The sequence below is a fragment of the Mesitornis unicolor genome, unplaced genomic scaffold, assembly GCF_000695765.1.
Source record: "Mesitornis unicolor isolate BGI_N332 unplaced genomic scaffold, ASM69576v1 scaffold6248, whole genome shotgun sequence".
NCBI lineage: Eukaryota > Metazoa > Chordata > Aves > Mesitornithiformes > Mesitornithidae > Mesitornis > Mesitornis unicolor.
Genome location: NW_010199688.1, coordinates 1 through 26885, shown reverse-complemented (window position 1 = coordinate 26885; position 26885 = coordinate 1). Strand labels below are relative to the sequence as shown.

General features: G+C 41.8%; 1 protein-coding gene across 1 annotated transcript in view; it reads right to left on the bottom strand.

Moving 5' to 3' along the window:
* Positions 1 to 24412, bottom strand: part of LOC104544602 (protein FAM13A-like) — a gene marked incomplete at its 3' end in the record, with an annotated part of 43545 nt that extends 19133 nt beyond the window's left edge. Inside the window, exons 1-4 of the mRNA XM_010189521.1 lie at positions 24163 to 24412; positions 21148 to 21357; positions 13605 to 13785; positions 7384 to 7543 (exon numbers count right to left, since the gene is read on the bottom strand). Of these exons, the coding sequence (XP_010187823.1) occupies positions 7384 to 7543; positions 13605 to 13785; positions 21148 to 21357; positions 24163 to 24412 (801 nt within the window). The remainder of the gene's footprint in view (positions 1 to 7383; positions 7544 to 13604; positions 13786 to 21147; positions 21358 to 24162) is intronic.
* Between the last annotated feature and the right edge of the window lie 2473 nt (positions 24413 to 26885).

The following is a 26885-nucleotide window of genomic DNA, read 5'->3' as shown; positions in this document are numbered from 1 at the left end:
AGAGAGACGCTTGTTATAAGCCTCTGTTCCCTTTAAACATGCTGGATCTTAGCAAAATTATTCTCATAATGTGTTAAGATGAAAACAGTGTTGCTGAAATTCTAGCTAAAGAAATATCAGCATAACAGTTTATAACTTTATAGAGTTTAGCATCAACATCTTTGTGTAAATACCCAGGACCGTATTTAGCGGCACCACAGGCGACAGATTTACAATCTCATGAATGCTTTAATGAACTCCAAGGGCAAAAGCATTCTGTTTTAATAATACATATATGGAGTTGTCAAAACCAGCAGAGCTGGAAAGCTATTTAAAAATTACACAAGGAATTGTTCAAGGATCATCTGATTTTTCACTTGCCTTTCTGAATCACAGCCTAAACATAACCTCCCTCCTCCTTCCAGACTGAATATGCTATAGGTGAAGGGTCTGGAGCCCTATAAACTTTCCCCTACAAATCTCATATTGCTCATTTCCTGTCAGCTCGTACCTTAAAATGTCGTTCTGGCTGAATCACTGTATACCCTTACTGTAAACATGCCCATCTGCTCACGGGTGGACAACTGCAGACTGAATCCTAGCTGAAGAGATACAAAACAAAACCGGAGACAGACTTCCACAGGTGCTGCTTCTCCTCATGCATTTTCCACCCCATCTCCTCATCTCCCATGTGAACCCACTCCTACTCTTGGGGGCTCCCTGGCCCAGGCAGGAGAAAAGTGGTGTGACTTGCCCAAATAAGGGGATACTGAACGAAATGGAAACATTTGTTGAGACCTTCAGAGAGGATTTTCAAAGGAGATCCTGGTGCCTCCTGATGGGAAAGAATTAATCCAGGACTAAAAGCCGACCATTAACACGATGCTAAAATGGTCCCAGACATGAAAGAAGAAGAAAGGAAACTATCTAGACCCTGCGGGCTCAGCCAGGGCAGCATATCATGGATTAGAAGTGGATGCCTTTTTTCCTGACGTAAATGAGGGGCTGCTCTCGTGTGTATAACCACGGAGCCAGAGCACTGGGGTGGCAGAGGAGGGCGACTTATTTAGTGGGAGCTCTCTCAGCCGTGGAGCTCGTGAGTTTTCAGCAGTTTCTCCTGGATCTTGCCAAGGGATTAGATCCTCACGTTAAGGTATTTAAATGAAAACAGCTGAGGAAGGGAAAGAAACATTTACTAGTGAATATCTTGCTTTAGGCACCTGGGGAAGTAATCCGAAACATTGTGGATTTCAATAGAGATGGAGCTTTACAACTGACTGCAAAGGGAGCAAAGTCAAGCCAAGATGGAGAAGTTTTTGACCACCTTTCCTACCTCTCCCCAGGGATGAAAGGTTCAGATCCTCACATGGGCTGAATAATCTGGTCCAAGTGTTCAATCGGAAGGAGCAAGCAAGCACTTAGCTTTAAAACAGTGCTGCCAAAGTTGGCTGGAGCACTCTCCTTGACATAACGAATGCACTGAGGAGCTCGGGAGTGTGGGCTGGGCACACACCAAGCACCCGCAGACGCAGCAATGCGTGGTGGATTGCTCGCGTCCTCAGAAATCACACAGTGCGTGCGCTTCTGCTGCCATTTACAGTACAAAGAACTGTTCTGCCAACTAATCTTCCCAACTGAAGTGGCGGCTTTTTTTAGAAGACTGGAAACAAACAGGATAAAAATGCAGGAGGTTAATTGCATCTAAAATAAAAGGGTTGTTTTGAAACTTAGTTTTTGAAATGCCAGCAAGAGACCAATTTCTGTACTCTTCAGGGAGTGAAATCTGCCTGTTCAGAGGTAATCAGAATGCACCTACGTTTTATTTGCAATGTTGAAATTGCTCATTTACAGTTTTACTTCATTTTGCAACTTCGATTTTTAATTTGCATGTTATAAATTTAATCCTATAAACGGAGTTGCTTTCTCTTCTGCATCAGGTGAACAGGGCTGTGTATTCTACCCTGCAGCATGAGAAAAAAGGCAAAAGCCTTTTGCAATCCTGTACCGAACAGGTATTCAGGCCAGGAACTGCATTACATTCTCATCATGGCAGCGTTTGCGCTCCAGTGCAAACATTTCTGTGCACTGAGTTGATTGGTTCTTAAAACCAGAAGTGCTCTGTCAAGAAGGCATGAGAGGGAAAAGGTGAAAAATTAGGAAAAAAAACACGTCTTGTAACCCTGCATGACTAGGTAATAGGCTGTATGTTTTATTTGAAGGAAATACTGAGCTAAAAACTACCATACTACTAAAGATGACAGGTTTCATCTGAAACCAGTGCAAGGATAATTCCAGAAATCTCCCAAGAAGGACTCTCCCATAATAGTTTGCCTGCCCAGATTTCCCTTGCCACTTGAACTAAATAAGAATCCTCTTCACTGCCTGTCTTTCATCATTAAAGAAGTCTAATCACTGTTATTCAAAGGTCCCATTTCATTACAGTCATAACTATACAACACTGGCTATCTATACACCATGGGACTATATGCAGCTGCAGTTTGAACGGCACTTTAACATCCATGGAAATGAAAGGTCCTTGTCCAAAATGATCATTTTTTGTCGTTACTGTAGGTTTTGTAAATCTATTTATTCAAGAAGAAGATAAAATTGGCAGCACTGCAACTTAAGACTGACCAACCTTTCCTTACGTGAGTTATCACTCAGTTCAGTGCCACAAAAACCTATCAGGACCATACCCATACACTGCGAATTCTGTTCCAAAGCAGAACATAAACAACACTTTATTATAACAACCTGACACTTATGTGATAAATGCACAGCAGTGCAGATATACTGCCAGATAATTATTTGTTCACACCTAAAACCGCCCAATAAGAAAAAGCTATTTATGAACCTGAAAATCTGAACACAGAGCCAATAGCTGATCAGAACACTCAACCCACTTCTCCACCCATATTTCTCTAACTAGCAGAGCCTATTGACTGAGAATATTCCAGACCTTCACTAGCTTAGGAAATTAAACTGAAGCCTGGATAAAAGTCTTACGGATTGTAATAACAGCTGGCTGCAAATGAGACCTGAAAACCAACAAACCACAACTTATTTTGGAATTAAAACAAAAAATATAAAACCCTCTAATTCTTTCATGGGAAGGAATTTCCAAATATATATATGCACAAGAAAGTGCATGTTATACTTCCACCTGCTGGCCACCTGCCTGGAAGATCATATGGATCTCATTGTACTAGGTGGGGTGAGAAACTAATGAAGCCCTTCCAGGCACGGCAGCAGAAACCTGACAGTTCAATTCCCCACTGAAATTGAAACTACTCTAAGATACATTTTCTGTTTTGTGAAAAATGTATTTTTTTTTTAAACATAGAGGTTTCTAAATCAAAACTCCCCACCCTTCTGTAATCCTGCCTGTAATCCTACCATATGCCTGAATAATGAGCAACAGGAGGCTTTATGGCCCTGGGAACAAAGCAGGGACTGGAATGCGGCTTGCAGAGATTTCCAGCTCCCTTACTTTCTGAATTATGATCCACTGAGAAAGCCAGCTAAGAAATCCCTTTACCTGGCACAGTTCGTCTTTCCCAATGACTGAGTAATCTTTGAAAGCAGAAATGTAACCGGGGTGAAGGTGTTCCTGTGCCTCCTCAGTGCACACATGCAGCAAGAATGGCAGCTCAAATACTAACAGCCCTACAGAACCATGTTTCTTTTCCCCATCTCTAAAATGTATTAACTTCTGGCTTCCCTAAAACAGAATTTCTCTAAGCTGCTGCAATCTGTACCTGACTGAAATGCTCTTACCCCTGGAAGTCTGCAGCATTGTGGATTTCCCCGAGCTATGACCAACATAGCAGACAAGATGCAACTTGTTCCACTCGAGTTGTTTTTCCTTCCCAATACTGCTTAAGGAGAAGCTTGATGCTTTCATGATTTTATCTGAATGATCCACATATCCTTGTTTTCATTTTAAAAGAGTAGTACTTCTTGTTTACAAAAATCCACTGATTATATGACCAAAGTGTGGGAAAATCTTCAGATATCCAGAGCATGCAGTGTCAGGAGTCATGCAAGTTTGGGAAGATGGTAAACATGACCAAGTGCATGTAAGGAGGTACGTTCCTATACTGGGATGGGGTGGCATGAACCACTACTCCCCTTTTTCTGGGTACTGCTCAAAATTAATGATTTAGGGTTCAGGTTGACTTCAAAAAAGGTAATTATGAGTGGATGATGTGAAGCAACAGGCACCTAAGCCATCTCAAGAACAACCCAAGACTGCAGGGAGAAATAATATTCTCGCAATACTTTTAGACACTGACTAATGATAGGTTCCTGTTTTTCCAGTTGAGATTTCAGCACCAAACTAAGAGCCTGAAGCCATGAAAAACAGATAAGAAAAAGAAGGGCTAATTTTGTAATGCAGTAAGATAGAAAGGCATAATAGAGCACTGAGAGAAGTGTTCAGCATTGTTCGATGTACTTTTTGATGTCTTTCCTTGTATTTTTTTAAACCACTGTCATTGCGTTTCAAATTTTGATTAAAGTTAGTCCTCCTGCAAATTGGTGGCATTCTTCTCCTTGTATAAGAAGTTTTACATGTATAGGTGTTCTTTCCAAACTCTTAATCAAGAAACACCTGGATCAAACACCGATGGCTTTGACTGTCATGAGAATCTCTTAATACAATAAAAAAACTGATTTCTTACTGTAAGTACCTGCACCCCCATTTTGGGAACCTTACCTTTGAGTAAGACAAGTGTTCCAACAGAAGAAAACACAGTAATGCTTGTCTAGGAAAAGTGATTCAAAAGCCAAGTTCTAGCCTCAAACTCCACACCCAGGAGAATGTGTAAGGCTGTGGGAATTCAGGAGAAAATTTTAACCATGAACAAGTGAAAAGGAAGAAGACAATTACAAGAAAGTCAGCAGTTTACTGACTCGGGGTGAAACACTGGCAATACAGTGAGTGATGTGGGAGAGAGGATGACAGAAATGCCACAGAAGGAAGGGAGCAAGGTTGTCTAAACCTCCTCTCCTCATGCTCTTGCTGCTTACAACGTTAAAGCTAAAAAAGCCATTTAGATAAATGCAGCTGAGTTTGGTAAAGGGCAGGTCCTTATTTTCTTCCCTTTCCTTGCTGTCTGCTCCCCCAATCCACCATGGTTGAACACAACATCCTTAAAATCAACTGAGCCTCAGTTCATGAGAGTGTTGCCCTGTCCTGAGCATCCTACATGTTTCACTCCTTCCAACAGGACTGCTTGGCAAATCTCTCTCCAGCTACCTGTAGATATGAACTAATCAATGGCTTTTCAAGAAGCAGTAACTTTGCTTACAAATGGCTTGCTATTTTCTGGACACTGTGACCCAAGTCATGCCAAATAATTCCCCAAGGCATTTGTTCTTGTATGACATGGATCAGCCAGCTCCCACTGTATACAACAGAGCACACATTAGCAAACGGGCAATCACTTTTCTCTACTGAATCTCATTTATTACCACTTGGTTTTCTCCTCAAGTGCACCACCTCTAATATATAATACAAACTGGCTAGGATAGGAGGTATCTGCAAGGATACAAGAAAAGTAACCTTTGGGAATGGTATAAAGCATCCTTCCAAAGGGCCACCTGACAAATATCAAGTAGCACTTCTTACATGTAGCTTTGCTACACGAAATTAAATGCTTGTATTTCTTGTATCTGCGTATTTGTCTTGCTCAAGCTAGAAAACTTCCCACCTAAATTTGATGGACAAGGAACAAGGTCAGTTTTTTGCAGCTGACTGCCAGCAGAATTTGGAAGCTCTCACCAAGATCCAAAGACACAAACACAATGCGAGCCCTTGTGTTTAGGCACGGCTCTTTACTCTCAGGCAGTCATCTGTCTCCTGACGCAAAGAGATAGGCAGTATTTTTCATCTCACTTGAGTAACTATCTCTCAGGCTGTTTTGTTGGAGTAATTCTGGTTGTCACCACGTACTTTGATAGTTCAGATCTCTGAACTGCTGTGGGAAGCCTCCCAGGTCTCCACCTTTGCCCATTTCCAATTACTAGTAAGTCCTTAGAAATGAAAGAGTATCTTGGCTTTTTCAACTGGCTGGGGCTTGGAGAAGATGGAGACATCTGAAACCTCTCTTCTGGGCTCTTTATAGCACCACGTCTTTTTACAGTTATGTCATTCTTAACCTGCTTTGTTACTGTAGTGACTGTCAGCTGCTGAACACCATTCTCAACTGCCAGGTAGATCATTTCTGTTACTCAGAAGTTACTGTGACTTCAGTAACATCTGTTTGGGAGGACACTGCAAGTCATCCTTCCACAAAAGCCTTTTAGATGAATGTCAGTAACAGCTAAAAGACTAAATAGCTAAAGTCTTCCTCACTGATTCACCACACAGGAAAACAACCAACTCTGCTAAAGGCAGCCAGGCCCAACGTGCACAGATTGCCCTGCGGTTCAGATTCAAGAGACTCTCCTGTGATACACCGCAAAAGCAGAGACGTTTTCAGCTGATTTCACTTGACTGGCAGAACTTGGGCTCACACCAACTTCTTGTTTCGTCAAGGTCAAAGGCACTATATTTTTATAGCTTATTTTCTGACAACTTACATTCCAGCCAGTGAAGGCCATGGTGATTTTATCAGTGGGTGCTTGTAAAACCCTCCCAAGGCAAGGCACGCAGTTCAACGCTCTCAACTCAAGAGCTTGCACCTTGGAAGGGGGTAACTATCTGCACAGCTAACACAGAAAAAGATATGAAGTGACTGTAAGCCATCCTCATGACAATTTCCTGCACAGACTTGAGATTGCTTCCTGTAGTAGAGATGGCACAAGCCAGAACAAGGCACTTTTGGTTGCCCTACTTATTTCTGTCAACTTTTTCTGAACTTTAGAATCCTCTGATGTTACACACCTGCCCTCATCCCACCAATGTTATAATACTTCAATTGTATCGCTTTTCTTTAACAGCGCCAATGTACTTTTTCAAATAGTATTATTATATTATTATTCTTCAGGTATGTGTTTGAGCCGGGCAGACTTCATAGTGGCAAAGGATAGAGACCTCATATTGCCAAAAAGTATGAAAGTTCACCATCACTTACGTACACCATAAATGATCACCATGTCAGAAAGCTTAAATACTTCCTAGAATTATTCTGTCTCCTCATTTAAAAACATTTACATTTTAGTGAATACATTTCCTATATAGATAACAGTGAATAGCCAATAAAGATGTTTAACAGAATCAACTTCCAGACTAGTAGTGACAATTAGCCTATCAGCAGAATCGATCTGTAAACCATGTACCAATCAATAACATAGAACATTTTTACAACAGTGCCTGACTCACGCTTACCTAAAAGGTTTCTGAATTGAAGCCTGCATTATTGATTTGCTCCAGGAAAATGAAATACTAGAGATACTCACTTTCACCAAAATAATTCTTGCTAGCTCTTCACATACAGGTTTTTCTTCATCCTTCTTCAAACCTTCCAATTCAAACAAGGTATTGTAATTTTCCAGCATTTTGGTCATTATCTTGTTGCAGATCTCCTGTTCTTTTATACCTTCAAATCCAGAGGGCACACTAAAATTGGACAGAACACAAAGCGGAGTGTTACAGGTACTCAACACGTGAAATTTCCTGCACAGACTCTCTGTAACGTTTCAGCTGTGGACACAGGCTGGCTAGCAGGCATGGGTCTTTTCCTTGCAATAAATCTTCAGCTCAGCATATGTAAGAAGTTTGCATTATGAGCACACACCACCCTGCATATTTATACAAGTTAAAAACCCATCTGTTGCCACACTACACGATCCACCAGTCTGACTAGACCCTGCTGAAAGTGTGTGTAAAAAAAGAATACCTTACTTTAGCTTTTCTTAAGTCTGAAAAGTTGTGATATCTACAAATTTCACTTTGACTCACTAGAAAAACCCAGTCCTATGAGAAAGTATTCTCCCACACTACCACTTCAATGATCTACACCCTACTCCTTGAAAAGATTTCATATTCTTTTGTGAAGACCTTGTTAAAACATTACAGTACTGTCATAGTCATGGTTTCTTGACATCTAATTTGCATGTTAATTAGGCATTATAACAGCCTAATGATAATAATATAACTGCTGCTTTTAGAGTTAGATGCACATCTTACTCTAGTTACAAAATCCTCAATGGTGATCCCCTTATAGCCACATATGTACAAAATACTTCAGTAGCAGCACCAGAAACAGCAGCGAAACATCAGTTTCACTACCAGAAACACATTTTCTAGAAAGGAGGCATAAACCTGTAATTTCTGTGGTCACTTCTAGAAGAAAAAAAATCTGGATGGGTTCAGGAGCTGGAATACTCCCACTGAGTTCTTGCAATAGCTTGCAAAGTTGTGAACAGGTATGTAGGCACTGACAGAAGCAAATTCTCAAGTGTCGCCCCCTTAGACGCCCCAGAGAGCTCTGTGTGCAAAGCACAGTGGCTCCACGTTAAGTATCTGGAAAAAAAATGTACTTTGTCTTAACCTGGCATCAGCATTAACAGTACCTGACTCAGTCAAGTAGGGCCGAGGGCAAAGGCACATTAGTACCGCAAGTTTTATAGGATATTAAATACTGAAATGATTGGTGAAGCCACTTTAAAGCAGAAAAAGTGTTAGTTCTCAAAGTTAAAACATTACTTAGGTATAGGATCGAGTTGTTAGCCCTTCATTTCAAAATATGACACCCAGCAGTATTTCATAGTCCTGTACAATGTCCTACCAGCGTGCCTGGCCCCTGGCCCATCCACTGCAGCTCTGTGCCACTCGTGCCTATGCAGTCCTATGCTCACTTGCTCTTTGGGATCTTCCAGAGTGCTTTAAGCCAAGAACGTGTCTCCTTCCACGGAGATGCTCAAGAGAGCTAGTCCCAAATGGGTTAAACCACATCACAGCCCGGTGTCACAACTCTTACCCACAACTAAAGTGACCTGAGGTCAGATGAACTCACTGTGACAGTCACTTACATTTCCTGTGTTAGCTGAATGAGTTAACCTCAGGGTCCCTGTAAACAAGCAGTTAACAGGCTAAACACAGAGTGGGCTTATGAGAGCAGGAATCTTCAGACTCTGCTGTGAGCAGTGCAGTAACACATCCAAACACGACCACATCCAGCATGAGACAGACATCACTACAAAACCTGGGAAACTTGCTTTGAGTAGAAACAAGGGCCAGGAGGATTTGGGATGTAATGAACTGGACTAAGATCACTGCACTGATTTCCCCAGGCAGCAGCTGCTGACAGCTCCTTGTCACAACCGAGAACCAGCGATTTCCATGTGAAACGGCGCATCTGATTACAAATTCCCAACGGTGTTTGGCCTCACCCTGTCTGAGATGAAGAATGCACATTACCATTTCCTTAAGTGGCTTTGCAGAAGTAGCTTTTGTGGAATGACAGCGCTGTAACCCTGATTTACAAACCTCAGTCACAAAAAATGCTGTCTTCTCAGGTTGCTACTTCTGCTGTTTGTGCAGTACCTTCTGTAGAGGAACACCATAAAGCCACCTTGTCATTCTCCTAGGGGATCCCACAAGAAATGAAAGGACAGGGAACACACTACATGGGTTTTCTGTTTCTCCAGCCCTCACAAAACATTCTCATTAGTACTTCAGATGTCTGTGAGCCCCTCAACAAGCATGACTGAAGGTTTAAAGAGCAGAGCTGCAGTAATCTTAACATGTTACAATTTCAGGCAATCTGCTCTGTCCCTCTAGACAGACGCTACTGTATCTGTAATATGGCCACAACTTTGTCCTGTACTTCAGCTGATCAAAGTGATTTATCTTAACACACTGGACCACAAACTGGTACAGCTGAAAACAGGCACATATTCCTGTCTGCAGATGCTGCTGCATGATCAGAGCCTCGCAGGTAGCTGGAGATACAGCAACACTGAGTTGAGGCAGGAGCTCATCTCAGTGTGTGTCTGTCATTTACATGCTCTGTATCATTTACAGACTCACGTCTCACCAGTTTGGACCAAATTCAGCAAGACATTGGAAGTCTTTCCGAAATTCTGAAATATCTACAGGCACCCTACAGATGATCTACATTTTCTCCATACCTAAAGACAATCTACTTTTTCTCCGTGCCTAATGCTTTCTTGTACAAGCCTTCAGGTAACTTCTGTTACACAGTCATCATGCAGAAATAAGCACATCTAACTGTAGCATTTTAACTGGATACCTGCGTTTGCCAGCCACTTTTGGGGGGGATGCAGCAGTCCCTCACAATATGCGTAATCTCTGCTGGAATGAAACAAGTCAGGTTAGTGAGGGCTTGAATGATGGAGGCCACACACATGGATTACTGAGAGAGTGCTGCAAAACAGGGTGCAGCTGACTCCTCTGCCCACTCTGTAACTGATCAGCCTTGCATCTCTTACCACCCCACCCAAAGGACAGGATGCGTTCAGCAGCCTCTCTGGTACCCAGCTCCAAGAGAGCAGAGAGGAGGAGAGAAAACCCAGCTGGCCCTCTCCTTCCTCCTCAGCACAAGCTGTAAGAGCCGAGCAAAGACACACAGGAGGCCACAACTAATGGTATGGCTCTCCAGGAGCTGAAATTCAGGTCAATGGACAATAACTTCCAAGAGTAACTAGGCTGCAAGTGTTAATACTCCACACAGATTAGCTCAGTGACAGAAAAAACAGCTATTTTTGTTCCAATACCTTGTTCCTGAAGGGCTGTGTTTCTCTGTATACTTGACCTTTGCCTTCCATCACTATAAATCTGAACAAACCAAGCTGGAAGAAAACAGCATACTAAATCTCAAACCATCATGTTTTCCTTTTTTGAGCTGTTTGACCTTGCCCTTTATATTTTCCGATGTCTTACATGACACTTCATTACAAGGAATGCAGATAGCCTTTTTCTCCCTTCTTTTATTCACTAGAAACACAGAAAGCACAAGATAACCTTTCATTAAAAAAGCACCAGTGCAGCAGGTCAAACAGCAAGTAAGGAAGCAGGGGAAGCAGTGGATAAAATAAAAGTAATAAGGGTTGCAAGTTTAAGAGCTGAGATAAATTACAGAGAACGTGACATAGAAAAATAGAATGAGATGAAGAGAATTAAAATGAAGTCTAAATGTCTGGAAAGTGGCCCAGCAGAGATTTATTCAATTGTTAAACAGCTTCAGTTATGGAGTAGAAGATAATATGTTTAAATAGCTAAAATGTCGCTAAAAATACCTTGCAGAAAGCAATCCTTCACTATCAGCAGATGGTCTTTATCTTCTCTGACACTGTGTGTTAACTACACAGACTCTGACGCCGATTTTAGACGCGAGTGTGAATTTCTGACAGAAACATCTCGGATCTTCCTGCTTCAGCAATTGCTGACAAGCTGGATGCTAAGCCTTCTTTCCTTGTCCCAGAGAAACAGCCCATACACTGCTCTGAACAAACAACGCCAAGCGAGACGAGCGTTTGCTTCAGCCACCTGCTGATATTTAATATCTGCAGCCTCTCTAGGGGCTGTCTGTAGCCAGCAGTAAGACAGCCCATGCCAAGCAGGCTTCAGGCAGCCCTACTCCAGAGATCTGAATTGCTCTCTGAGGGTCACTCTCTGACTGCTGGGCCAATGAAATGTCTAAGTCCAATGCCGAGTTCAGTGCTGCAAGTTCTTCCCACCTCCTATCAAACCATTTAGACACAGATGGTCACAGTTCCAGCAATTTCGGACTGCATCCATTAACACAAGAGAAGAGGGTATTTCAACTGCTGCTCAAAATCTTTGTGTCTGGACCACAATCCTGAACTACCTTGAAAAGATCAAGATCTGATGAAACACCTAACTGAATTACCAGATGGTGACACTGGGTTTAAATAAAAACCCACATCCATAATTCTGAGATATTTGGGTCTTCTAAAAAACCCACTAGCAATTTGTTAAGTGTCAAGCCTTGCTTTCATTGCCTTTTTTGCTACACGAGCATTTATTTCAACGTGTGTCACAACTGCAGGGCTGGCTGCGTTCACATGCAGCCACAAGAGCCCCTGTGTTTCCCTCTCCAGTGAACTCTGCCTTTCTCAGCCTTCTGCAATGGAAAGATGCAATTCTGCCCCTCTTACACACAGGCTTTACACATTAAAAAAACCTGTTATGACTTTTCTATGACATCTTAGGAGCAGAGATCAGTTGAGGCAACAACTATGCAGCTTTTAAGAAGCATGCTTGGTTTAATCTTAGGAATACCAATTACAATTCCAAACTGCAACTCTCAGTTCTACACCAAAAAGTATGCAGAGCTAATTTTTTAACTTTCATGAAGAAAGTGATGAGTAAACTAAAAATTCTTCTAATAGCCACTTGGGAGTTTGAGTCATAGAGACTTAGCCATTGGACTCACATTCTTACAATTTACTTTGTTTGTTCTTAACTCCACTGATACATTTAGACAGAAATTCCCAAACTGCCCATACAAATGTCATCTTTAAAAATAGTTTTGCTTTTTCTTGTCAGAAATTTGCAGTACTGTGCTTTCACTAACTCTCATATTTATGTGTTCCTGCACATACCACTGCCTCTGGAGTTTTCTTTCTTTTGGAGGGGAAGGCAATTGTTTTCAAAATACACTTTATCTTTTGGACAAACCATGAATGCTTTAATCCTGACATATTCATCTTCATTATCCATAAGCAACTTCTTAAGATGAGGCAGCAGTGTAGTCGCAAGGACAAGCTTTGGTTTAAGTGTCTCATCTCTGTGTGTTCTTTCCCTAATCAGTGGAAAAAGACGTGCTCCTTTAAAAAGAGCAGGCAGCATCTAGCCCAGGAATGTGGAACTGGCTCAGTACGTTACAAGGAACCTAATTTCTGTTTTCTCTCTTTAAAGAAATCTACTTCTTTCCACTGGCTACAGAGGAAGCCTAGAGAGACAGTCTCATTAGGCAATTAATCTAATCTAAGTCTCATTAGGCAACTCAGTATTATGCCAGAGTGAAATTTTGAAAGGATCAATACAAATGTGACATTTGGCACATGTTGTCTTCACCACAAGCACCAAGGAACTGGCCCAGTGAAAGAAACTGGTAAAACCAGTGAGCCCAGTAAGAACTTTCAAAAGGCCAGTGGAGCCCCATAACCTCCAGACCAGTTTCTAAATACACTATAAGTATAAAGAACCCAGAATCATCAGCATCTGGAGGACAGACACCAGATCACAAGGCCAAATCTGTAAAGAGTACGCAGTATCTATCTCTAGAAAATATACAGCACCTGGGTGCTGCATAGAAATCCTTTTCCCCAGGTATCCTTTCTCAAAGCCTCCTGCAGAGAAACATCCATATGGTCTGGTGCCAAAGGAAGAAAGCTATATGAGCAAAAGTCTCCTTGCACTTGCAGTCTGAAGGCCTTTCATTGCTATGCTCCTGCTCTGCTGTCGATGTGGCAATAGAAAACTGACCATTCAGCAAAACAGGAAGAGATGGGACAGCAACTCCCATTCAACTCAAGCAATAGTTTTAGCCCTAAAATTTATCACAGAGCCCCAGTCATTGCCTCTGTTTGATGACCCTGATAAATCAGGGTTCTGAGCTGCATTTCTGGCCATCTGCTCCATTACACCCTCCATCAACACAGGGGGAAAAGTGAAAACCCCAACTTACTGAAAGCAGTTTGGTCCAAATACAGTGGCGAGATTGCAAAGGTTCATCCTGTTCTCCACATGATGCTCAGCAACTTTTATCAGGAACTGGCACAGATACTTCAGCAGGCAGTAGTGAGCATCAGGCAGTTCCTGAAGGAGCTCTTTCAAGTTACTTTCCTTCTGCATGTCATTTCTAGTGTCTAGGAAAAACAAGAGAAAACCCATGATTTTCTACATTGCTGCTGATTTACTTACATGAGTGAGCAACCAGTGGGATCTAAAATTTATTCTTATTTCTGTTCAGAGATACAGAAGACTGTCAGGAAAAATTCAATGCCTTGTGTTGCAGGAACAAGGAACATTTTACATTTCCCCAACATTTTTGGGAGGGAGGAAAAGGGAAAAGCTTTTAACACAGTGTAAGGTACGTATAAGCAATTCAGAAGTTTCATCTTTGTTTTTACTTTTCCTTTCCCAGAAATATTCCAGGGCTGGATTGCACGGTATTCCAGGGGTAGAGTGCTTTGAACAGTGGTAAATTAGCAGTCTGTACAAAAACATCCGAAAGTGACTCCTGAGAACTCAACCATTTAAGTCACAGTATGATTTCTGTTTTTACAATCAGACATTTTTGTGGCTAATACACGGGATTTATCCTGCATATAGTTTGAAAACAAATCATTTTTGTATGTAAGTACTTGGCACTTCATACAGTTGAACTTGCAAGATTTCATCTGCTTCCAAGCTCAGGTTTCCTGCCTTACAGGACATGCATAATACAGTACACAGTGAGAGAAGTCCTTCAGTTTCATACACATGGAGAACTCATTTTTATGTATCTGTTTTGGTATCACAGACTTAATATGAATTCTTTCATGACAGCAGGCCAAAAAGTTTAAAATGCCAGTCAAATTACAGGTCCGAACATTTCAATTGACTCATTATATCCTTTTCTTCTACAGATAAAAAGGAAGCTGCAGGAAGCTCTGGCAGAAAAATCAAATATCAAATATGCATGAAGCAGATGAGCAAAAATCTTACTTGCTTATTTACTGCAACTATTTATTCCAAATTTTTTTAGAGCTATGCAGGATAAAAACAGTAATTATATTGCTACTATGAATCAGCTTGGTAAGAGTAAGAAATCTGATTTATTATTTTTATTTCTGCAGCAAAATTTCAGGATGCTTCTGAAGGCTGTGTTAAATGGAATAACAATAAGGACTTTAATTGGATTTGGATTTGCACTGATCAAAGTGGACTGGACAGTCTCTGACTCGATTACTAATTATCTCCTCATGAAGCTTAAAGAAAAACAAAACACAACTGATTTCCCCACAGCCAGAACATTAAAATTCACCTCCTAACATGCTTCTCTTCAGATAACAAAACAACCAGCACGTCGTGTTTTCTACTATAAATTGTTTGCAGTTGTAAGGAAAGCCAAAGCCATCTCTCAGAAGAAAATGCACCTCTTCCACCACCATCACCCCACCACCTAATTAGAGAAAGCCCTTGAGAACTAATTGCCTCTGAGCCTCCCACTGGGGCTTCAGATTGACAGGTGCTTTGCCGTTTACTGAAGGATTTTCCATCCCTTCCAAACTAGAAAGATGCTAATAACCACCACACACCATTCTGAACGCAGGTCTGCACTCTGGCAACAAACAAAGCTGTTGGCCTGGTGGCATCAGTTGTATTTGGTGAGCAGGATGTCCCAGTTCGTTAACCACGACATATTATGTGGTGCGGATCAACATCACTGATGCTTATCGCTGGGCACAGCCAAACCTTTGTTCGCTTCTGTACGTTCAAGAACAGAGACAGATACCAGATCACAAGATCTTGAGAAATTCCCCTCACTGAAGGACACCGAACAACATGAGGCTGCAAACCCCATTTACTGAGCTATGAAATTCCTTGTCCCTGTAAAATGGGAGAAAAAATATGGCTTTCCTCTCTTCCAGTGAAAAATCAAGGGAAGGGACTCAAGCCTTCCTCCCAATACAACTCAAAAATCACAACTGATTTGTTAATTCTCCTGCTGCTGGCACTTATTTCATGGATTTCAGCTTTATTTTTAAAAAATGCTACTCCAGTTTGTGGTGAATTTAGATAGTACGGTATTCCCCACACTTTGCAGGTTTTTCAGGACAAGTGTATCTCTGCTACCTGTGACCATATTACTTCAAATGAAACAGCTATTCAACTTATTAGAGAGCAAAAATAGTCTCGAGTCACAAAAACCCACTGCTTGGAGCATCTCTCCTCCTTTTGTCCACCTGCTAGACAATTTTTCAATTTGCTTCAGAGTCAATCACTAAGGTTTACTCAGCTGGTACTGACCATCAGAGAAAGATTAGAGCATCAGAGCTGTTTATGCTGCCACGCAGACAAGCATCAAGTGTACCAGAACCCTGAGCTTAAGTACATGTCTCATTTTGAGAGGTACAAGCTGTCCCGCGGAAGTCAAGACTACCAAGTGCAGTATTTCTTACTCAGATCAAAGCTAAGCATGGCATGAAGCTCAGCATAGGCTTCAGTCTCCGCAGCATCCTGAGATGAGACAAAAGAGCTTGTCAGTAAAGGAAACAACGAAGTACCAGACTTTCAAAGCCAATTCAGGAACCTACATTCACCTCATATTTCCAGATACCCGACTACCAACACACTCGTGATTTTCAAGCACAGCACATGAAGCTCTTTTGAAAATTTTGCCCAATACAGCAGAGAAAGGAATAAAAGATGAAGGCTAAGAGGAAGGTGGTCTCAAGGCAGAGTCGAAGGCATTCACTTTTTAATTTTGGGAGCCTGCCAAAAGCCACATGAAGCAGACAGCACCCCAGCAGAGGTCTGCAACAGAAGCCTAGCTACGTGAGCAGCCAGGAAGGGCTTGAAACCAGGGGTGAGGTGGCGGTTTCTGGACTGAGGGAGGGAAGGAAACCTGCAGCCTCAGGCCACATCTAGGCTCAGCAGCTGGAGGACATAGAAAACAGCGTAATGCAGGCAGAGGGCCAAGGAAGCCAACAAGGGCAGTGTGGCACCTTACAACTGAGGAGGGACTCGCTACTGAGGGACAAGTCAAGGAGACAACTGAAAAGAACAGACAGTCTCTCTAAAAATGTTAATTAACTAGGAACAGGAGCCTCAACAGTGTAGGAGGCACAGACACATTTGCAAGGGTGTTTTCAGTCTTATTTAATTTCAGTATACACCCACAGATCACAACAAGAGGGACATATTTTCCAATGTTTCATCCTATTTCTGAACATACTGAGTTTCTGTGACAGGCCACAGACATGATCTGATTTCCCAATCCATCCCTCTTCCTGCTACTCCTTCCCCCTGCAGAGCACGCTGCCTGAACATCCCTAAAGGTACAGATGCCTGCAGACAGGTGTGTGTAATGGCTCTGCTTGTGTCTCGCATGGCCTGACCCCAAACAACTCCAGCCTGGAAGCACTGAAACTGGATCAGCACAGTCCCATGCCCTTGCTAGTTATCTCTGCTGTGAGGCGAGGAAGAGTTGAAGGCTCAGTGTCATGCTACCAGGTCTGCATAGCTTCCAGCTGCCTTGCATACTACCATCTTGAAGAGCAGACAGAAAAGCTTGCATCTGTCTGTAGCTGTCAACGTGCCCCAGGAAGTTAATCCCCAGCACACAGGCAGCAGGTTGTACATTGCGGTGCCAATGCGCCCACAGGGCTGCAGGAGGAATCAAAGCATTTCTCTCCACCTCCACAGTCCATGGGAAGTGGGACTCTGGTCTCTCTCTGCCAAAAAGCAATCTGCTTCAGACATGATCCTGCTCCATAGAAAAATTAAAATCACACCTTTTTGCCATCAGTAGCAAAAATGCTGAAAGTTCTCATCGTAAGAAGGTTGTCATCACAATCCAACTTGTGACTCCTCGCTCTGCATCTTTACGTCACCTTGCAGAGCCAGAGCCGTATTTATGCTTCACTCCAACATACTGAGAGCAGAGCACTCTCACTTCTTTAGCAGCTCTGCTGAGTGTCATCGTCTGCATAAGAAATCCAGTTCCAAGAGTTTTTACTGCATAACAGACATCTGCATGTGGAATACAGGAGTTATTTCTCTAGTTAGGAACTAGTCCTGACAAGACCAAAATGACAATAAAAGCCAAAAGAAAATGTTAAAATCATGCCACAGGGGTCCGGAAAGCCACAGACATCCAGTGAATCTGATTCACTGCACTGCTGCAGTTACCGTGGTTAAAGGGTCAGCTCTCATCTGTTCACTTTCACTCTCATTTGTTCTGAATATCTGAATAATATTCACATACCTGAACACTCACTGGTGTTCAGGTGCTCAGGTTCAAATGTGACCTTCGAAATCCCCCAACACAAGCTATATTTTTGTTCATGTAACTCAAACAGCTGCTGGCTACTGTGTTCCCTAATCTGAGCTGTTCAGCTGCTCCTTCCCGTCCACAACTTCCCTGAAACCATAAGGGCACCAGACAAAACCTTGCCACTTGTGGCAGATTGTGAGCAGGAGGAGGTACATGAGATAGAAAATTCACACCTTGCTGCTGCCCACTGAAAAATATAAATTCTCTAGGATGGAGCAATGTCAAGAAGACAGAGTGATCTAATAGCACTCAACTAAATTAGACTGAGTACCAGAGGAAGACAGAAGCCCACGTTTCACTGTACCCCCACTAGAGGAGGGAATACAACGATGACAAAAAAGAAATTCACATGGGGGAAACGCTTTCTGTATGCTAAACAGGACAAGTACAGTAGCAACCTGTCTTGCTGAAAGCAAGTGACCTGTGAAAGGGTGCAAGAACTGTGCATACAGTTCCCAGAATGTACAAATGTCTCAAGAGTCAGTGACCACGATATAAAAGATAAGGAATGAAAAGCCAGAAGGAACAAACAAGCTCAAGCAGGGATTGCTCTATGGGAGCTGCTGATTTCTCCCAGCTGAGGCTTCCAAAAGAAACTTTCACCGCTCTGTAAGCACAGCACGTTTTGAGCTCTGCTGTGTAATGAAGCCTCAATCACAAAAGAGATTTTGATGGACATTTTTTACCCCAGGACTCCCTAATCTAAAAAAAAAACAAACAAAAGCAAGCACAGCTATGAACAGTAAAAAAAGGAATTTTCTCAAGGAAGGAGCAGCCTTCATATTTGTCAGGCACTCGGAGGAGCCCATCTAATGCAAAGATCACTGTCAGCGTGTCCCTGGCCTGCACTTGCTACACACATTACCAATCAACATCATATACAGAGGAGGCCTTTCTCAGCTCCCACTGTCCTTCTCCAAGGGCAGGGAAAGAACAACGTCAGGACACACCAAGCAGCCTTTAGGATACACTACGTGATGTTTTCTGGAACGGAATAGTCCTGGCATTACGCTGAATATTTATATAAACAGCAACGCGTCAGGATTTGGGGGCAGCGTGCAGAGCTGTTTCACACGACATTGCACAGGCTGCAGACAGCGTGCCAAACCAGCTGCGTCGACTTCCTCGACTACCAGTGGGTCAGGTTCTCTCTTTTTCATGAAAGGGCAGATTATTTAGTCCTTGGTTTGGGAACAAAGATTATACCTGGAATTAAAAACAGTTACAGCTACAGGTAAAATCTGTAATTTTCAGTCCAGCTATTTTTTAACTAGAGGAATCACTACCTAGCAATTTTTATAGGAAGTGAAGTAATTGTGTGTTATTCTCAAGCCAGGATCTCAGCTGGCTTAAAAAAATGCTGACACAAATCCCTGAAAATATTCCATAGGAATTCCAACATAATCCCAAAAAAACATTTTTCATGCAAAGCTTCAACAGGAGGAAACACAGAGGTTGTAACAGAGCTTGTAACTGCCTTCACTGTAGACATGCAGAGAAGGGGCTCCAGATTCAAAGTTATTTCTTAATAACCTGTTGGCTTAGAAACAGCTTGACCTACTTTCCTCACAGTTTACAAAAAGAACACCCATGCACTCACCCTCTTGGTATCGTTTTGCAACAAATACCCTTGCACATACTTGATAAGTGAACAGATAACCCCTCCAATCCTGCACAGCTGGTTGATCATTTAACTGTAAACAAAGGCCCATCTACCACTTAAACTAATCTGAACCCAATGAAAGCTGTCAGTGCCTTTCATAGCAACTCATTTATGCTGTACTTCCTAGGGCATGAAAAAGTCCCCAGTTTTCATCAAACTTTACACGAGCCTTCCCCTGCCATAGCAGCCAGTCTGGCATTTTTCAGATAAGATTTTTTTCTCCCTAATCAAAGTTGTAATGGGACTGTAACTGGAGCTTATTGTGCAATACGGGCAAACTTAGCTATGAAGACACGTCACAGTTGGACTGACTTTTGCAGACTGGGTTCATAAGTTACACCATTAACTTTTTTTTTGAAATAAGAAAGTTTGGTGTGCAAACCTGCTAAGTAAGGATATCTATCTCATTTCCATAGAAAGTACTGGGGGGATTTTGCGTTTCCTGTAGGAATGAATGAATGAAACTTTCCAAACAGCACTGTTCACAAAGTACATCGGTAGTTCCTGGTGCAAGACGCCAATATGACCTTTGTGGGGACAGGGATGTAGAACAGGGAAGGTGTGACTTTAACAAAATTTCCACTTAAATGGTGATTTATGAGAAAGAACATAATTAAATACAGCTCATGAGTCAGACTTGGTGAAATCTAAAAGGCCCTAAAGCACATCTATGACCTGAAAAAAGGGACTTTCTCAAGCAACAGCACCTTCCTACAGAACACTTCCTGACCCCTATCCTTGGGCCCCAGACAACTTTACTAAACGAGGGAGGTATTTTATACAGCCCACTTACAACCTGGTTACAGCTGAAATGCCTGCACTCAAGTGAAGACACAGAGCTCTAGTGCACCCTCAACAGTCTGTACATCCCCAGACAGGAAAGAAAGAAAGAAAAGACATGGTCATGTTCTTCCTCCTCCAGGCAATAGCTAAACTTCATCTCCACTGCAGGAAAGAAAAGCCAAAGAGAGACCTCAGGACAAGAGTGTGGGAATTTTGCACCGTCTTCCACTGTCAGAGTACATGTTCCTCCTCTGCATCGTGCATCACATTTACCTGCTCTACTATAAAGAGCACATTTTGAGCAACATTTATCCATTTGCTTCACAGCTTCTTAGGAAGACAGCAAGAACAGGTATCGACTGCCTGCAGCAAAAGAACTGCCGCTGACCCACACAGTGAAGGAACAGGGCCAGCCACCACCTATTCCCTCACAACATCACGGTGTCCTAAAGAGACTGCGGCTACTGTTTACAAGCTTGCTCACAGAAACCAGTTGATCATTTCCATTTACCTTCAGCAGATATAACTGGATTAGAAAGCCATAAATAGTCCAGGCTTTACCAAACACAAACAGTTTTTTATCTCTTGCAACAGAACTGCACATCTGTGAACACTCTGGGAGCAGGTAAGAGCTAAAGTGTAGGTAAACTAAGAAACAGAAAGCATTGGTTATGGTCACTGCATAATCAATTATCCAGAAAGAAAGTGCCTTGAAGGATGGAGATTCTACCTCTCACTTACCCTGGTAAAGCTGAATGAACCTGGGATGTAAGGCAGAGGTGATAATCCCATCTGGCAACTCTCTCAAAAACAATTTCAACAGACTGGCTGCTGAGTACACATCCCCATCTTTAACAAGTTCCACCTCTTCTCCACGCTCGTACTGCAGACGCAACTGTTCCACCATTTTCATGCTGCCGTTCACCCTGAAGAGGCCTTCCTGCGTCATACCTGTAATTATATATTGCATACGAGACTGAGCTGAAGTAAGACATCCATGATGAAACAGGTATTTTTGTGTAAATAGTACACTTGTAGGAATGCAGTGGAGGGCAATTAATACAACATAGTTTAAAAATACTATTTCCCCCTCAGAGATCAGAGTCAAGTAGTTGAATTATGACAAATACCAAATTCTAGTGACCAGATCTTGAAGTCTGGGATACTCTTTGAGAACCCACAAACCTCAGTGGCATTGCTGTAACCTCACACCATGCAGAAATCAACTGAAACAGCAGCATTATGCATTGGTGTATTTCAACTGAAAAGGATCCAGATTCTACAAAACAGTTCTGTTGTTTCACTTGTGCAAGCAGTCCACTACCTTGAGTGGGACTCTGCGAAATTCACTCACAGGACTACTTCCAGCTTTACATTTTATGGTAACAGCTTCTTGCCTGTGACCATCACAAGGTAAAAACATCTGAATATGTGCTGATTGCAGCAGTAACTCCATAACGAGCACCACAACTTTACAACAGCAGAAAATCTCACTGAGCAAATGTGTATTTTGGACAGCACCAACCCCAAAGTATTTCACAGCAAAAAATACAAGGTATTGATCCCTTCAGGCCAGACACCCCACATCCAGTGAAGGAGATGCAGAACGAAAGAAGTTTCCATGGAGGAAGACACGTGAATGGTACTGTATCAAACGCCTCTTTCTAGGCATATGCTAAGATTAAAAACCTTCAGTGAAGTGCCTAAAGGTGAACTCAGTAAATTCATTTTCACCACAAAAATTCTGCCTTTTCTAATACTGTGTCTACAGACCTGCTTATTCTTTTCCAGAAGCATAACACTGAAAGGATGAAAATATGTAGTTTTCATCAGTTCAAAGCAGACACCACTCAACAGCAGCCTGAGAGAACACTTCCAGTCCAAGAAATCAATACTGATGCAGCAGAGCTTGTAGGGAGAAATAATTCCTTTTATTGGAACAGAAGACAAACTGATCTGGTAAGGAAAAAAAATGGACTAACACTCAAGCATTTTACTTAACCACCAGAAGATACTGCTTACAGATCCGGTATTCACAACAAAACGTGGTCTTATGTGGCATGCTGCACTGCCATCTTGGGGACAGCAGCAAACACCACATCTCAAATAGTGATCCTCATTTCTGCAGCAACAAGCAAAGGACACGGTTCTCATGTAGAAAAAACTTCCTTTGCTCTTCCTCAGTCATTTATGGATACAAGGAGAGGCTAGAACATACCAGTAACAGTACACAGATACTACTAATTTCAGCACAGGAAAACTTGGCTTCACCTATAAATTTGAAAATAGGCAGCTTATTACAAACTTACTTTGAGGATGTAGATGCCCAACAGCCAGCTCAACTTTTACAAATGGTAGTCAGTTCCTCATGAGCTAGAAGAGACTCTGAAATGGTCTGGCTTTAAAAAGCCCTACAATGTCCATTACAGCATCTCTGCAGAACAGGAGTTGTAAGACAATACTGAACAAACAATAACCATGATTCAGGGAATGCTCTGCCCTCAAATAGTTCAAATTCATACCTGGACTTCTGTTAAAAATGCCTTCAAGGTTAACTTCACCATTAATTCACAAAATGAACATTAGGCAGGCACAGGAAACCCATTTCAAGAACTTCTCACGTAAGACGGCATCTCTGAGATCTTGCTTGCTTTTTTGAGAAAAAGAATGAATTACATCCTTATTGGGGCTGGATAATCACTTTAGCTAATCTTGCTGCAGAGTAGAGGACTTGGCTCTAGTTCGTATTTGGGAAATGGTTGTGTGGGATTCAGATCTTTTTATGGAACACAGAGCACAGCCCACAACTTGCAGTCAAGAGTGTTTGTACGCTTCTGGTTTTGATTAAACCTAAATGACGCAGAAACTTTTTCCCTCCTTGCTCTTTCAGAGTTCTAGCAGATCACTTTAAGGCAAGTCGAAGCAGATCAAGGAAGATGCTGCTGTGTACAGGTAGGATTGCGTTTTAAATTTGCACCGTACCTTAATCCAAGCTAACTTTCAAGCCATGTTCACATCTATTGGCTTTTAAGGGTCTATCAAGACGGAGACATGGAATCTAAGGCTCTGCATTTGGATTATCATTACTGAGTAGCTAAAATAACAACCTTAGTGTAAAAACAGATGCAGCTTCTTAGAAGATGAAATTACCTCCACAAAATCTTTTCCATTGCTGAACTGCCACAGAAGCCACAGGACACATCTGTGCACCGATGGTGCTCTATATTTCTGCAAAGAGGTGTATTCAACAACAGCAACTAAAGTCCTATTAAATGAATGAAAGAGAAGCTAAGAACTGGACACCTACTTCTCTGAGGGGATTAACAGTAACTGGAATCTATCTGAAAGCCTGTAAGTACATGTATTGCTATTCAGTAACATAGTCTGATGGGGTGGGTGTGTGCATGTGAGTATCTCTAGATAGATATTTATGTCTTCTCACTGTCAGAAAGCATTAATAATAAATGTTTTGCAACTGGAAAGTGACACAAACCTTCACAAATTAAATACATTCCATTTATGAACTGAACAGGTTATTTATGAGAGTGTGCTGCTTCATAACACTGTAGTTTACCTTTATAAACATCCTATTAAAAAGTTCAGCATCAAGGCAGAAAGAAAAAGAAGCAATATCCTTTGCATGTAGTTAGTGCTACAACCTTATTCATCCCCTGTACGACAAAAAAAAAATGGATCCCTCCCTTTGAAGAGTCTTACAGAGAGAGTGCTACGCAAAAGTGACTCCATGAAGCTCACCATGCTGCGTGAGGTACTCGACTATATTCCACACGACTATGGGGATGCCGTTCTTGCTCAGTCCCTGCTGCTGGAGCTCCAGAAGACTCACACCAAACACCTTTGGACAGGTCGTATCCCTTTGCTTGTTCAGTGGAAGCGCGGCGATCTTTTTCATGTCCTCCTTCAATCTCGCAGCCGATTTGCTTTGCTTAAAGGAGCAGTGGAAAAAAAAAAGCACATTAGTCACATTTGCTGCAGAAGGTTGCATAGTTACAATGTAAGCACATCCATCAAAACTGGCTTTTACACTCCAGAATAAGGTTTTGGTCTTATTTCCTTTTAATCCACAGGACAACCTCTGTGTAGTACGAAAATATAAATTAATAGAGAAAAATCTAGAAGAGTAATTAACAGGAAGAGTGTAAGTAGTCTGTAGTTAAGGAAGAAAGACACGCTTCTGTATGTAAGCTTGTTACTAGAATAACAAGTAATTGGGACTCACAGGAGACTGTTTTTGTACCTTATGCAGCTCAGATGGGTTACAAAAGCAACTGGACAAACACAAACACAAAAAATCCCAATACCCCATCATTAGTTCAGGTTGTTCCTAGGACGGCTGTCAGGGTCTGGGAGAGTACTCTGGGCAAGGTTCACTGCACCCTTCTTCCGGATGCTATTCCCTAGGGCTTCATTTTGGCCATTGTCAGGTGAGATGGATCTTACGAAAGATTTTATGTTATGTTCAGTGACTGCTAAGTCTGAAATTTAATTACTGAGATTTTAGGGTTTAGAACAGGACTATGTAATCTAATCACACATAATAAGAGGGGTGGAAAAACCACTCCACAATGAACTCTTAATTGCATACATCCCATAGATTCTTCTGGAGGCACAACATTCTCACAAGTATTGAGTTGCAGTGCCAGAGAAAACATGAGAGCATAGCCAGTAAATCCCAAAGGAGTAACAAAATACAGGACTAATTTATAGGATTAATAATTGGCAAAAATCTAAATCAGCATACAGCATTCATGTATGCATAAACAGCAGGTTTGGAAAGAGCTCAAGGCCGCAGAACAGCAGCATCACCTACCACTGTTGTGATTCCCATACATGCCTACACATTATTTCACTAATACAGACATGCACAGTAAAACTCAGCAAACCTCACTCACTAAAAAAAATTAGGAAGGTTTTTCTATTGATGAATTTCCTCCTGTTTCTGCCATCGCATTGCAGGAACCTGGGGCCACTGCTACCTTGGAGTTGAATCAATTTGTTTAAGAAGTCCACCACCAGCACGATGCTTAAAAATGAACTCATTCCTACTGTGTTTTAATAACAAACAGGTGGCAGAAACCTTACACATAGAGAATATTGTACAGTAACACAAAGAAGTGCTCAGACTCTTGCCTAGGTCTTGGCACTTAACTGCATTCACACAGATTTTAGCAAGGCATAAATCTTTTACTTTAAACAAACCCTTGAAGTCTATTTGTGAGACAGTATTTTTACTGTAGCTTGTAAGCAACATGAATATCCACATCAGTGCTGCTATTATGCATGCCTGTCCATCTTTCGGATATGAAATCATCTGGCACTTCATTTCACTCACTTTGCTGTGTTTTTCCTATTAAACACAGCTACTTGGAGCACATGTGTGCTCTATAGTCCTATACAGCCCTTATCTGATCTTTACAAAAGATGCTGTTTGTTTAAATGTTATAATTATGGGGTTTTTTATTAAAAACATAAATTGTTTTTATGTTTTTATGTGAACAGAATTGCAATACATAAACAAAAGCAGCATTACTGTGACCACCTTATAAATATTTGCAATAAACACTGCATGTCAGTGTTTGAACTAAAATTTGTCTGACTTACTAAAGTATCACATGTCTCTTAAAAAGAAATGTTCCCAATCGGGACTAAATGAATAATTTATGATTTCCGCTCCAGGCAGACACATGCCAAGGCAGAAATCATGTAGCCTGGGTTAAATTCAGAAGACAGCAAAAATCCTCTGAGCTCTTTCTGAGCAGCTGTGATACTCGGAGAGCTTTTCCAATTAAGGCCTCCAATTAGCCTCGCAATCTTGCTCAGTTACAGGTTTCCAGCCTGTTTCTGTTTCAGCATTCGAAAACCTGAGTCAAGGAGCTGGATTTACTTTGGGAAACTCACAATTTAAATTTGCAAGAGAAGTAAGAGACATTTCCCATATCCACAAGAACAGCAGAGGAAATTTTTGAGCTTTTTTTCAGGATCTGAAAATGATGTGCTAACCAGGAACTAAAAAATACACGTAGTTATCCGAAATAAACATCTAACCAAAAAATCCATGAAATCACTCCTTCAAAACAGGAAGTTTAATGTTATATAAATTTATAGATGGAAAAGCTGATTTTACACAGGGAAAAGTCATCTAAATATTAACGCTAACTGTTACTGATCACCGAGACTGGAAAAAGCAACTAAATCATCGCTGCCCAATACCGCCACGAAGTGCTGCCTGGACAACATGACTGGAGTTGAGAAAAGCTATTTATATGCCACAGGGAGGCACTTCTTCAGCCCATCCAACAACCTCAACACAGAGCACGAACAGCATCGTTGCTCACTGCCTTAAAGGGGAAAAAAGCCTGGAATCGTCTTTATTATCGTCACCCTTCCCAAAAGAGCGGCAGGAGAGCTCTCGGGAAAAGGAGAAGCCACCGGGCCCAGACTCTCTTCGCCCCCGCCCC